This window comes from Strix aluco, chromosome W (assembly GCF_031877795.1).
Source record: "Strix aluco isolate bStrAlu1 chromosome W, bStrAlu1.hap1, whole genome shotgun sequence".
Lineage (NCBI taxonomy): Eukaryota > Metazoa > Chordata > Aves > Strigiformes > Strigidae > Strix > Strix aluco.
The window spans coordinates 13,775,808-13,790,554 of NC_133970.1; the positions used below are offsets into that span (position 1 = coordinate 13,775,808).

At 48.9% G+C, this 14,747-nt stretch overlaps 1 protein-coding gene across 2 annotated transcripts in view; it reads right to left on the reverse strand.

Annotated features, from left to right (window-relative positions):
* The window catches only part of LOC141917656 (AP-4 complex accessory subunit RUSC2-like), an 82,987-nt gene that overhangs the window by 5,960 nt on the left and 62,280 nt on the right, over positions 1-14,747 (reverse strand). The window contains exon 12 of one of the 2 annotated variants that reach the window (XM_074811021.1): positions 3,197-3,223. The exons of the other annotated variant lie outside the window; for it this stretch is intronic. Coding sequence (XP_074667122.1) covers positions 3,205-3,223 — 19 coding nt within the window. The 3' untranslated portion in view covers positions 3,197-3,204. Of the gene's footprint in view, positions 1-3,196; positions 3,224-14,747 lie in introns of those variants that run through there. 2 annotated transcript variants of the gene reach the window in all.

Here is a 14,747-nt window from a genome sequence, read left to right on the forward strand (position 1 = left end):
TCCTCGTATTCTGCGGGCTTGGCTGCGATGTACTATCCAGAAATGGATATGGGAGAAGGACTAAGACGTACACCAACTGTGGAGGCAGTCTCTTCCTGGCTTCAGAACTTTGAAGAGAGTCTTGGAACCTCCTCATCTCTACGGGCGAGTGCCTTAGATGTCAGGAGCACCCCAAGAAATCGGTTCTCTTCCACCCCAGTCAGAGGGAAAGGGAAACCTAGGCGCATGACACGTGGCGAACTTTGGTTCTTCCTGCGTGACCAGGGGGAGGACATGAGGAAGTGGGATGGTCAACCCACCTTCAAATTGGAAGCTCGTGTACATGAATTGCGAGGAAAGACCCCTGCCAAGAAGACAACATCCAAGAAGGTTGTTAATGTAGCTGGCGTGAAACCGCAAGAAAGTAATCAGCGATCTCCCAGATACAGGAAGACTGAGATCACCTCCCTTGGCCCTGATGAAGGAATCTCCGGCCTGGCACGGCAAGGGTCAGACAGTGAATACTCTGACCAAGAACAGGAATAGAGGGCCCCTGCCTCCAGCCAGGAGGAGGAAAGGGATGATCGGGTGTATTGGACAGTGTGGATTCGATGGCCTGGCACATCAAATCCACAGAAGTACCAGGCTTTAATCAACACCGGGGCACAGTGTACATTAATGCCATCAAGCTATAGAGGGGCAGAATCTATCTGGATCTCAGGAGTGACAGGCGGATGTCAAGAACTGTCAGTACTGGAGGCCGAGGTTAGCTTGACCAGGGACAAGTGGGAAAAACATCCCATTGTAACTGGCCCAGAAGCCCCTTGTATCTTGGGCATTGACTACCTCAAGAGGGGGTATTTCAAAGACCCAAAAGGATACCGATGGGCTTTTGGTGTGGCCAGTGTGAACACAGAGAAGGTCAAACAGTTGTCTAATCTGCCTGGCCTCTCAGGAGATCCTTTTGTTGTAGGACTGTTGCGAGTTGAAGAACAACAGGTGCCAATTGCTACGAGGACCGTGCACCGACGGCAGTATCGCACGAACCGAGACTCTCTGGCTCCCATCCAAGAACTGATCCGTCAACTGGAGACCCAAAGTGTCATCAGTAAGACACATTCGCCTTTTAATAGCCCAATATGGCCAGTGCGAAAGTCTGACGGAGGGTGGAGGTTGACAGTAGACTATCGTGGCCTGAACGAAGTGACGCCACCACTGAGTGCTGCTGTACCAGATATGTTAGAGCTCCAGTATGAACTGGAGTCAAAGGCAGCCAAGTGGTACGCCACAATCGACATCGCCAATGCATTCTTTTCAATTCCTTTGGCAGAAGAGTGCAGGCCACAGTTTGCTTTCACGTGGAGGGGTGTCCGATATACCTGGAATCGACTACCCCAGGGGTGGAAGCACAGCCCCACTATTTGTCATGGACTAATTCAAACTGCACTGGAAAAGGGTGATGCCCCTGAACATCTACAGTACATCGATGACATCATTGTGTGGGGCAACGAGGCAGAAGAAGTGTTCAAGAAAGGACAAAAAGTAATTGAGATTCTTCTGAGAGCTGGGTTTGCCATAAAGTAAAGCAAGGTCAAGGGACCAGCACAGGAGATTCAGTTCTTGGGAATAAAATGGCAAGATGGACGCCGCCATGTGCCTATGGAGGTTGTCAACAAGATAGCAGCTATGTCTCCACCGACCAACAAGAAGGAAACACAAGCTTTCTTAGGAATTGTGGGATTTTGGAGGATGCACATTCCAGGTTACAGTCAGCTGGTGAGCCCTCTCTATCAAGTAACCCAAAAGAAGAACCATTTTGAGTGGGGTCTTGAGCAACAACAAGCCTTTGAGCACATCAAACAGGAGATAGCTCGGGCGGTAGCTCTTGGGCCTGTTCGGACAGGACCAGATGTACAAAATGTACTTTACACATCAACTGGGGAGCATGGCCTCACATGGAGCCTCTGGCAGAAGATACCACGTGAAACTCGGGGTCGACCATTAGGATTTTGGAGCCGGGGATATCGAGGATCAGAAGCCCACTACACTCCAACTGAAAAGGAGATACTGGCAGCATATGAGGGGATTCGAGCCACTTCCGAAGTTGTTGGTACAGAAGCACAGCTCCTCTTGGCACCGCGATTGCCTGTACTACATTGGATGTTCAAAGGAAACATCCCTTCTACGCACCATGCAACCAGTGCTACCTGGAGTAAATGGGTAGCGTTAATCACGCAACGAGCTCGACTGGGAAAACCCAACCGTCCAGGAATCCTGGAAGAGATCATGGACTGGCCAGAAGGTAGAGATTTTGGAGCACTGCCTGAGGAGGTGGCTCGTGCCCAAGAAGCACCACCATATAACGAGTTACCAGAAGATGAAAGGCGGTATGCTCTGTTTACTGATGGATCCTGTCGTGTGGTAGGAAACCATCGAAAGTGGAAAGCTGCTGTGTGGAGACCCACAAGACAAGTCGTTGAGGCCACTGAAGGAGAGGGCGAGTCAAGTCAGTTTGCAGAAGTAAAAGCGATCCAACTAGCCCTAAAGATTGCTGAACGAGAAAAGTGGCCAGTACTGTATCTCTACACTGACTCCTGGATGGTGGCTAACGCCCTGTGGGGGTGGCTACAGGAGTGGAAGAAGACCAATTGGCAGCACAGAAGTAAACCCATCTGGGCTGCTGCACTGTGGCAGGACATCGCTGCCCGAGTGGAAAACGTGGCTCTAAAGGTACGTCATGTAGATGCCCACGTGCCCAAAAGCTGTGCCACCGAAGAACATCAAAACAATGAGCAAGTAGACAAGGCTGCTAAAATTGAAGTAGTTCAGCTGGACCTGGACTGGGAGCGCAAGGGTGAGCTATTTGTAGCTCGATGGGCCCATGAAACATCCGGGCATCTCGGGAGAGATGCAACATACAGATGGGCTCGTGATCGAGGGGTGGACCTGACCATGGAGGCCATCTCACAGGTCACTCATGAATGTGAAACATGTGCTGCAATCAAGCGAGCCACACGAGTAAAGTCTCCCTGGAACAGAGGGCGATGGCTGAGTTTTCGATAGGGTGAGGCCTGGCAAATTGACTATATTGGACCATTGCCACGAACACGCCAAGGTAAGCGCTACATACTCACCATGGTGGAAGCAATTACTGGTTGGCTTGAGACGTACCCTGTAAATCATGCCACTGCCCGAAATACCATCTTAGGTCTTGAAAGGCAAATTTTATGGCGACATGGTACTCCTGAAAGAATCGAATCAGACAACGGGACCCATTTTTGAAATAATCTCATAAACTCCTGGGCAAAGAAACATGGCATTGAGTGGGTGTATCACATCCCTTATTACCCACAAGCGTCTGGAAAGATTGAAAGATGCAATGGACTGTTGAAGACTATGTTGAGAGCATTGGACAATGGGGGATGGAAACACTGGGATATAAATTTAGCAGAAGCCACTTGGCTAATTAACACCAGAGGATCTGTTAACCGTCCTGGTCCTGCCCAAACAAAACCCCTTCATACTGTGGGAGGAGATAAGGTCCCTGTAGTACACACAGGGAAATGGCTGGGGAAGGCAGTATGGATTGCTCCTCCCTTGGGAAAAGGCAAGCCCACTCGTGGGATTGTTTTTGCTCAGGGACCTGGATGTACTTGGTGGGTAATGCGGGAGGATGGGGCTACTCAGTGTGTGCCTCAAGGACATTTAACCTTGGGGGGGAAATAATCTGTGGGCTGAGTTGTATGTTGCAGGAAGTGATGGAGGAAGTAGGAACGACGAAGAGTGAACCAGATACGTGCGATGATGGGGCAAACCTAGCCGGTGCTGGAGTCCAACAGTCAAACATACTGCTCTGTCCTGAACATCCATCTTGACAGATGGGAGCCAAGTCACTGAACATCTGGAGGAGTGAAGAAAGCTTACGGAATGAATAAATGAGTGTTATGTGGGACCTGGGCATGACGTAAATGGTATGGAATAAGGGGTGGAGACTGTATCGGGTCTGGCTGAGCCAGAATTAGTTTTCCCCTGTAGCAGCCCTCATGGTGCTGTGTTTTATGTTGGGAGCTGGCAGGGTGTTGATAGCACACTGGTGTTGTGGCTACTGCTGAGTAGTGCTTACACAGCACCAAGGCTCTTTCCGACATTTCCCCCCCACAGTGGGATGGGGTGGGCAAGATCTTGGGAGGGGACACAACCAGGACAGCTGACCCGAACTGACCAAAGGGATATTCCAGACCATCTGACGTCTGTTCAGCATAAAGCTGGGAGAAAGGAGGAAGGGGGTGGGGTCACCCTTGGTCCTCCGAGGCAACCACTACGCGTATTGGAGCCCTGCTTCCTGAGAAGGCCCGACATCGCCTGTTAATGGGAAGTAGAGAATAAATCTGTTTTCTTTTTTTTGTTTCCGCGCGCGGACCTTTGCTTCGCTTTGCTTATATTAAAGCTGCTGTTGTTTTACCCTCAAGGGTTGTTTTGTTTTCCTATCTTATTTTCTTTCCCTTCTTTGCCCTATTGAGAAAAAAGGGGGAAAGGGGGGGAAGTGATAGAGCGACTTGGTGGGTACCTGGCATTTAGCCAAGGTCAAACCACCACAACCCCATATGGTCAGAGCGAAAGTCTAATGGAGAGTGGAGACTGACAGTAGACTATTGTGGCCTGAATGAAGTCACGCCACCGCTGAGTGCTGCCGGGCCAGACATGCTAGAACTTCAGTATGAGCTAGAGTCGAAGGCAGCCAAGTGGTACGCCACGATTCATATTGCCAATGCATTTTTCTCCATCCCTCTGGCAGCAGAATGCAGGCCACAGTTTGCTTTTACCTGGAGGGGTGTCCAATACACCTGGAATCGACTGCCCCAGGGGTGGAAACACAGCCCCACCATTTGCCATGGACTGATCCAGACTGCACTGGAACAGGAGGAAGCCCCGGAACACCTACAGTACATTGATGACATCATTATATGGGGTAATACAGCAGAAGAAGTTGAGAAAGGGGAGGAAATAATCCAAATCCTTCTGAGAGCCGGGTTTGCCATAAAGAGTGGCAAGGTCAAGGGACCTGCACAAGAGATCCAGTTTTTAGGAGTAAAATGGCAAGATGGACGTCATCAGATTCCAATGGAGGTGATTATTAAAATAACAGCTATGTCCCCACCAACTAACAGAAAGGAAACACAAGCTTTCTTGGGTGTTGTGGGTTTCTGGAGACTGCACATTCCAAATTACAGTCAGATTGTAAACCCTCTCTATCAAGTGACCCGTAAAAAGAATGATTTTATATGGGGCCCGGAGCAACAAATAGCTTTTGAACAAATTAAACAGGAAATAGTTCATGCAGTAGCTCTTGGGCCAGTTCGTACAGGACAAGATGTTAAAAATGTGCTCTACACTGCAGCCAGGGAGAATGGCCCTACCTGGAGTCTCTGGCAGAGAGCACCAGGGGAGACTCGGGGTTGACCCCTGGGGTTTTGGAGTCAGGGACACGGAGGATCCGAGGCGCGCTGTACTTCAACCAAAAAAGAGATATTGGCAGCATATGAAGGGGTTCGAGCTGCTTCAGAGGTGATTGGGACTGAAGCACAGCTCCTCCTGGCACCCCGACTGCCGGTGCTGGGCTGGATGTTCAAAGGGAGTGTCCCCTCTACACACCATGCAACTGATGTCATATGGAGTAAATGGGTCGCATTAACCACACAACGGGCTCGAATACGGAGCCCCAGCTGCTCAGGAATTCTGAAAGTGATTACAAATTGGCCAGAAGGCAAAGATTTTGGAATGGCACCAGAGGAAGAGGTAACACGTGCTGAAGAGGCCCCACCATATAATAAACTACCGGATAACGAGAAGCGATGTGCCCTGTTTACTGACGTGTCCTGTCGCATTGTGGGGAAACATGGAAGGTGGAAAGCAGCTGTATGGAGCCCCACACGACTGGTTGCTGAAGCTGCTGAAGGAGAAGGTGAATCGAGTCAGTTTGCAGAGGTGAAAGCCATCCAGCTGGCCTTGAATATCGCTGAGCGAGAAAGGTGGCCAGTGCTCTACCTCTATACTGACTCATGGATGGTGGCAGATGCTCTGTGGGGGTGGTTACAGCAGTGGAAATGGAGCAACTGGCAGCACAAAGGCAAACCCATCTGGGCTGCTGAATTATGGCAAGATATTGCTGCTCGGGTAGAGAATCTGGTTGTGAAAGTACGCCATGTAGATGCTCATGTACCCAAGAGCCGGGCAACTGAAGAACATCAGAACAACCAACAGGCGGATCAGGCTGCCAAGATTAAGGTGGCTCAAGTAGATCTGGACTGGCAACATAAGGGTGAACAATTTATGGCTCGGTGGGCCCACGACTCCTCAGGCCATCAGGGAAGAGATGCACCATATAGATGGGCTCGTGACCAATGGGTTGACTTGACCATGGATGCTATTGCACAGTGTGGTGGTTTAATCCCTGCCGGGGTCTGAGACCACGTGGCCGCTGCCCCTCCCCCACAAAGGGAGTGAAATACAAAGCCCCGAGGCTGAGATAGGGACAGGTTTAATACAACAGTGCAACAGCAACACAACAAACAACAACAATAACAGTAACAGTAATAACAATGAACAGAGCAAGATATCTACCAATACAGCAGTGAGAGAAATCCCGGCCGCGCCAACCCCACGCAGTCACCGATTCTTCCTGCGCTCTGGCCCCCCGAGACGTGACATCAGCATGGTATATGAATAACGCGGCTAGAGCTTCCCCCCACTGCTGGGGAAAACTTAACCCTATCCTGGTTAAACCAGGACACACAGGTAATCCATGAATGTGAAACATGTGCTGTGATCAAGGAAGCTAAACAGTTAAAGCCCATTTGGTATGGAGGACGATGGTTACAATATAAATATGGGGAGGCCTGGCAGAATGATTATATCACGCTCCCACAAACTCGGCATGGCAAACACTATGTGCTTACAATTGTGGAAGCAGCCACGGGTTGGTTGGAAACTTATGCCGTGCCCCATGCCACTGCCCAGAACATCATTTTAGGCCTTGAGAAGAAAGTCTTATGGCGGCATGGCACGCCAGAAAGGATTGAGTCAGATAATGGGACACATTTCCGAAACAACCTCATAGACACTTGGGCCAAAGAACATGGCATTGAGTGGATATATCACATTCCCTACCATGCACCAGCCTCTGGGAAAATTGAGCAATACAATGGGTTGTTGAAAACTACACTGAGAGCAATGGGTGGTGGAACTTTCAAACACTGGGACGTGCATTTAGCAAAAGCCACCTGGTTAGTCAATACCAGGGATTTGCCAACCAAGCTGGCCCTGCTCAATCAAACCTCTTATAGACTGTAGATGGGGATAAAGCCCCCGCAATGTGCATCAAAAATATGGCGGGGAAGACCATCTGGGTTATTCCTGCATCGGGTAAAATTAAACCCATGCGTGGGATTACTTTTGCTCAAGGACCTGGGTGCACCTGGTGGGTAATGCAGGAGGACCGAGAAGTCCAACGCGTGCCTCAAGGAGATTTGGTTTTACGTGAAAATAGCCAATGAATCGAACTGTCAGATAACCGTATTATTGCAATTAGTTCATAACAACATCCTCCTGCCTCATCCAAAGCCTTCTGCTCCACCAACTGAACTAGCTCCACTTCATTCCTCCAGACTTAAAAGATTGTCATGACAGATGGAACCCAAATTTATGGACTAAATGAACTCAGTAGACATTTTGGAAGGATCACCCATAGACTGAGGGAATGATATCTGTGAAAACTGAAAAAAAAAAAAAAAAAGGGGTGGTGATTCCTTAGAATGTATTTGGAACCTGAGCATGACGTCAATGGTATGGAATAAGGGGTGGAGACTGTCCTGGTTTCGGCCAGGATAGAGTTAACTTTCCGTGGGCTGAGAGGGAGCATAGGTGAAGGCCTGGGTCCCAATCAATCATTGGACCATTCCATGTCATGTGACGCCATGTTCAGCATATAGGCCCACGCGTGCTCTCTCATGCGCGTTTTGTTTTTGAGTTTCTGTGTTGTCATGGCCGGATTTTCTGGTGCAGTTGGATTGCTGCTGGGGATGGGCTCTGTACCGGTTGCCACTCGGTGAGCCACTGCTGCATTTTACCTGTTTTGGACTACTATTGTTACTGTTGCTTTTGTTAGTATTACTAATTTTTTTTATTCAACTTACAGATTTCTTCTTTTTTCCCTCCCCTATTTCACCAGGGAGTGGGGGGAAGTAAACAACTGGCCACATGGCGATTTGCTACTGGCTGAGTTCAAACCACAACAGCTAATCAGCTGATAAGATGAACTTAAAAGGTGATAGAAAACTTTTCTTTGTGTGCACCCACCACCCAAGATTACCGGACCTGTGACAACACTGGATCCTTGGGTGGTGCTATGGATTTCTTTGACTCTCTTTCTCTCCTTTCTTTTTCTTTTCTTTTCTTTCTTTTCTTTCTTATAGATTTATAAGAGACCACATTGCTTATTATCCTTTTCTATGTTTACATTGTTTTCTACCGCAGGTAAAACATTTTAATTAGTTATTTGGTGTTGTTTCACCTTAATTTAACCCAAGTGGATCACAGAACTGTTACGACTCTCTGAGCTCCCAGTCTGGGTCGTGATACTCTGTGAAGGCAAGATGGTTCTGCTCTGGTGCATGTTGTAAAGTTTCAAGGGCCGTCTGTCTGGTGAATGACCTTTGCTTCATTATCCACGAAATGCATATTAAAGTTGACACCCTGTGAGAGTCGGTCAGAAGATCAGCATTGTCTCAACATTGTCATCAGGGACATGGACAGTGAGGAACCCACCAACGGCCTGTTTGGAGCGCAGTTGCCAATCCCTGGAGTGGAATGTGGTGCAAAGGCTCCTGAATGCAGAACTGTGTGGCACAGCCAGTGCTGTGCTGTTCTCCTGAGTACTGACCCGTGTGGTGCAGGCAGTGCAGTGCTGTTCTTTGGTGCCTGAGTCATGTAGTACAAAGAGTGCTGTGCTATTGTTCGGTACCTGGGCCTAGCCGGAGCTGTTAGAGATAATTGCATAGCCATTGTCAAAAAGATGGATTGCAACTGTTGCCATAACATCGATGAAGAAATCATGAACCTTAGACGAACTTTGCTTCATTATAATACCAAAACACACCTCCTGGTTGAAGGTTACCCGCCTCCAAGACTGACCACACCTCGGACACTCCCCCCTGCGCACGCACGATGGCCTCACTCGAGAAGGGCGGAGATATGATAATTGAATTCTGAGAAGGGCGGAGACCCCTGAGGCAGAGGTGGAGCAAGGTGTTACTGAGCATAAAAGATGACTTCTGGACAACGAAAATTGGAAGCTTCCCCACCAAGGACCACGACGATCGACGATGCAGCATCAGCTGGACCCGGGACCGTTAGGACGTCGTGAGATCAGCGGTGGTAGCTATAGCCTCTCTCCCTCCTCTCTCTAAACTTAACTTTACTTTTCTCCTTTCTCTCACCCATCTCTAACTATCATGTGCCGCTTCACAGGCAACACAATAAAGTTTCACTGTTTGATTACTGCTATCCCCTTTGGTGTTGATCACCTTAATTTTGCACTTTCGAGATCGTAGCAAACAAACCATCACGAGTCCACCGAGTGGGCCGTGACACACCCCTGAATATGCTAATGAAGATGAACAAGATCATGCTAATTACATCATCCCATGAAGCACCTTACCCTTCCCCATACATGGGATACTTAGGTATGTGGGTCGACATAGGGGATGACCCAAGGAAAGTGTGTATAAATTGAGGGGGGGAGGAAGGAGTGCAATATAGAAAGAAAGGAAGAAGACGGATGCATCCCTGACGAACTCGAATGGGACCAATGCAGGAACCCAGACTGGTGATCTCTATTTCTCTATTCTCTCTTTCTATTTCTCTTCTTTTCTTTTTCTCCTTTTCCCTCACTACCGTTAAGTAACGCAAGTCATACTATATCGCTTGCCATAACTCATTATATACTTAGCCAGTGATCGTGTATCCAGGTAGTACATTGTGGGAAATTAATAAATGTCTTTGTGTGGACTTTGAGACTTGTCTCACCATTGTCCACTCCATTGGGGATTTGCAAATCTAAGTCACTTGTCTGCCTCGTCTGAGTGGGACATGACAGCATCCTGGCTTGTATCAGAAATAATGTGGCCAGCAGGACTAGGGAAGTGATTGTCCCCCTACAATTGGCACTGCTGGGGCTGCACCTTGAATACTTGAATACCTACAACTTGAATACAGTTTTGGGCCCCTCACTACGGGAAAGATATTGAGGTGCTGGAGCGTGTCCAAAGAAGAGCAATGAAGCTGGTGAAGGGTTTAGAGAGCAAGTCTTATGAGTAGCGGCTGAGGGAACTGGGGTTGTTTAGTCTGGAGAAAAGGCGGCTGAGGGGAGACCTTATTGATCTCTACAGCTACCTGAAAGGAGGTTGTAGCGAGGTGGGTGTTGGTCTCTTCTCCCAGGTAACAAGTGATAGGATGAGAGGAAATGGCCTCAAGTTGTGCCAGGGGAGGTTTAGATTGGATATTATGAAAAATTTCTTCACCAAAAGGGTTGTCAAGCATTGGAACAGGATACCCAGGGAAGTGGTTGAGTCACCATCCCTGGAGGTATTATTTAAAAGAGGTGTAGACATGGTGCTTAGGGACATGGTTTAGTGGTGGACTTGGCAGTGTTAGGTTAATGGTTGGACTTGATGATCTTAAGGGTCTTTTCCAACCTAAATGATTCTATGATTCAAATGAGCTGGTCTCATACAGCTGTGGCAACAGGTCACCCTGACCTGTTTGCCCACTGTGAACCCCAACCAGGAAGAAGCAGTCAAGACCGACAAGGGCCAGCTTTCTGCTCTCCCACAGACCCCTGATTCAAAAGAAAAACCTAGCCACAGTTCATCCGTCCCACCCCACCTGGCAGCCCAGTGTTGGCCAGAGCCTTGGGGCTCATCCCCACATCTGCCTCTGCTCCCAAAACTGTAGTGCTTTCTCTTCCCCATGGCTCTAACAACTCACACACACACAGGGGTCCCTCTACTCCCACCACTTTGGCTGTGTGCCCAGGCAATGTTCAGGGCACATGGCTTATCATCACCCCTGTCTCCAGGACTCTGAAGCCTTCCCTGGGTTCCACCCACCCATGGGGTGCTTGAGACCCCATTCTCTTGGTCCTCCTCATGCCCAGGTGTCATGGTTTAGGCCCAGCCAGCAACAAAGCACCAGGCGGCCACTCGCTCACCTCTCCCCCTTGGTGGGATGGAGAGGAGAATTGGAAGAAAAAAAAAAGTAAAACCTCATGGGTTGAGATAGGACAGTTTAATAGAACAACACAAGAAGAGAAGGAAAAAAAAAAACCCCGATAATAACAACAATACTAGTAAAACGAATATATAAAGCAAGTGATGCACAATGCAATTGCTCACCACCCAGTACCACATGCTCAGCCCCTTTCTGAGCTGCAATCACCCCACCACTCCTGGCCAGCTCCTCTAGTTATATACTGAACATGACGTCAGCATGGTGTCTAATATCCCCTTGACTACTTCGGGTCACCTGTCCTGGCTGTGCCCCCTTCCAGCTTCTTGTGAAAATTAACCCTACCCTAGCCAAACCCAGGACACCAGGTGAGCAGTGCAGCAGAGCCAGCCTCCCCCACTGGAGCTCACCCAAGCCCCAGAGAAGCTTCCCAGGAAAATGTGGGACTATCAAGCAGGGCAAAGTGCCAAAGCCTCAAGCTGAAGCCCTCTGACTACTCCTCCTCCCAGATTCACAGCTGTAGCTATCCACAAGTAGGCAGAAGATGCTGGCCAGGAAGGGTTCCTGCCTTTGAACCCCTCCCCAGGAGCATAGACATCCTGCAGCTGCCTGCAGCAAGATGCTGAGACAAAAGGTGCCCTGGCACTGCCAGGACAGGAGGAAAAGCCAAGGCATCCAGGTCTCCCATTCCTGGCCTGTCATCCTGTCTGGTGCCAGCTCAGAACCCTGGGGTCAGGGTGATGTGGGGCTGTGCTTACCCTGCAGGTGGCAGTCCCATTCCACAGGGTCTGGGTCCCAGTGGAAATGCATCTGATCTGGGGGACTGATGGCACATACTCCCCAGCACAGCTCAGCTGCACCAAATCATTCAAGGCATAGCTGCTCTGGTTCAGGGTAAACAGCAGCTTGGGGTCCCAGTTGGAGGGAGCTTTACATCTTTCTGTGTGCAAAGGACATGAGGGAGAGCCCTGAGGATCTGGCAGTGTCCTCGGAGGTGAGGAGGCCCTGTCCAGAGGGGTGCTGGTCCCCCTCACATCAGAGGGGTGGCAAAGATGAGCACCTCCCAGGATGAGGCCCCAGACCCTAGGTGTGTTAACCCTCCTTGCACCCTCAGGTGCAGTGCAGGAGGGTTTCCTGCAGGCCCTCCTGCCCACCCACTTGCTGCAGAGGGATCCCAGTGATACAAGGAAATGATCACCTACTTTGCAACTTATGTACTTATAGCAACTTATAATGATTTCTGAATATTGCTTAATAATCCTGCTTGCCCTGACTGTTCTGTGGAAGCTTACCAAGGACTACTGTGTTCATCAAAACAAAGCAGTTTTCTGTGGAAACTTACCAAGAATTACTATGTTCAACAAAAATAAGAGACATGTCCTTGGAAAGCAGATGTGTTCTAACTAGTTTAGTCTTTGTAATGAATAGATAGCCATATATGGACGGTAGAAATGGATACACTGGTACTTTTAGATAAGGTAGAATGAGTAAACTGGCTGGAATCACTCTTGTTGTTCAAGAAATTGGCCAAGAGAATCTGCGCATGCTCCGGGGAAAAGTACAAGGTGAGAAAGACTACGAGCCTTCCTCCCAAAGCCCCCCGAAGACGCCCCCCAGGAGGCAATGCGCAGGTGCAAAGAGAACATAAACTGCTGACACCAGCCTCTAGAACTAACCCAGCCTCACTCATGCATATGTATGTTTGTGTTATGTAATCAATGAATATGTATATCCACACTCTATAAGTTTTTGGTAAAATGTGCTGTTGGTGTGCAAGCTTTGTGGAGAAATCCCCTTGCACCCTGGCGCCAGAGTGAACATACCTGCTGTATAACTCTCTCTGAGTTGTAGAGTCCGTTTCTGCAAATCACCAGCCAGAGGGATCCAGGAGCCCAGTGGATGCTGCTTTATCCTGCGCTCTCCCCCCCCAAAGACAGGGGCTGTGGGAGTGCACTAACTCCAGTGAGTCTCTGCCAGCACCACTCGCCTGCATTCATGTCATCCTGCTGGGCAGCTCCTGCACTACCTGGTCACACTCACGTGCGCACTTATTTGCAGCAAAAGCCCACTCTAGATGCCAGTTTGCTTTTGCTCTGCAGGTTACACTTGTTATTTTCTCCTCTCCAACTCTTGCCCAAAATACCTGCTGGCTCCTAGGACTGGTTACCTCCTGTCCCATATCCCTCCCATTCTCACCCAGGAGGGGCAACACTCCTACATCCGGGTTGGCAAAAAGGACTCAACAGGGGCTGCAGGTACATATTTAACGAGCTGCATGTTTAGTTACATTTTGTAACATGTAGATTGGGTAACTGATGGAAGTAAATCTTCATATTCATTTTCCATTAGTTTCTAGACAGGAGGGCTGCTGTCTCTCTGCATAGCACTAACTTGTGTCTCTACCCTCTGACCAGATACCAATTTTCATGTAATAAGAAATGTACCTCTCTGTGAGCTATCTTCATCCAACAAGTTCAGCTGTAAGTACCCAAACGTCCAAAGTTACTGGGGTGCTGCCAGGCAGGCACTGCCTCCCAACACACCCAAATGGCATTAGGACTCACCATTAAACCATGATTGCTCTGTACTCCTTGTGCAGCAGGCCAACAGACCACAACAGCTGCATCATCTCAACCAGTATAAAGCCCCTGCCAAATAAATGGAATAAAATCTCACCAGACTGGCAAACCAAGCAGCAATTCTTTCAGGCAGGTGAGAGCTAATTGCATTTCAGGGTCCAAGATCATGCCTGTACAAAGTTTATTCATCGATGGGGATCCTTCCAGCTTAGTCACAGCAGAAATGTGAACAATTGTTTCTTGAAAAGAGGTTTGCAGGGCCTGACCTCAAGCAAGAAGCAGTTTGAGGAAATGAAATCCCTCCATTGGAGACAGCCCCGGTTCAGCTCCAGGAGCTGAGGGGGCTGCAAGTTCTCATGGCACGGCTGGTGTTTCCCAGACTGCCCCAGTCTTGACCTTCAGTTCAAAGGGGGCTCATTGCTTTTCCTTTTGTAAGTGCTTCCATACCTCCTAGTAGCTGTTACAGTCCCCACAGTGACGCAAAACCCGCCGGCAGCACGGGACATGGTAACCTGCTGGGCAGGAAATAAGGAGGGAAAGAGAAATTCTCCTTTGTGTGCAACCTGCTGACACAGGTGCAAATTTCAAGAGATATCTGTGACAGTGTCTTCCTACAAACACTGACACTCTGCCAGTGGGGGTGGTTGCAATGGTACGCCAGAGCTCTGCCTTGCTCCCAGCCCTCCCTGAGCCTCACACCAAAGCTTTTAGTGCCCTTCATGTAGCAAAGCATTTGCTGCTGATACAACCATGAATTAACCTCTCTAGAGCTTTTTGGCCTTGTATGGTACTTCCTTACAGAAGCACAGGGTAACACTATGTTTGAAAAGGCCACATCTCATGGTTGCTGTTTTAGAGGTGTAATGCAGTGCAGACTTACTGTAGCACAAAGGACAATTAGTCTTT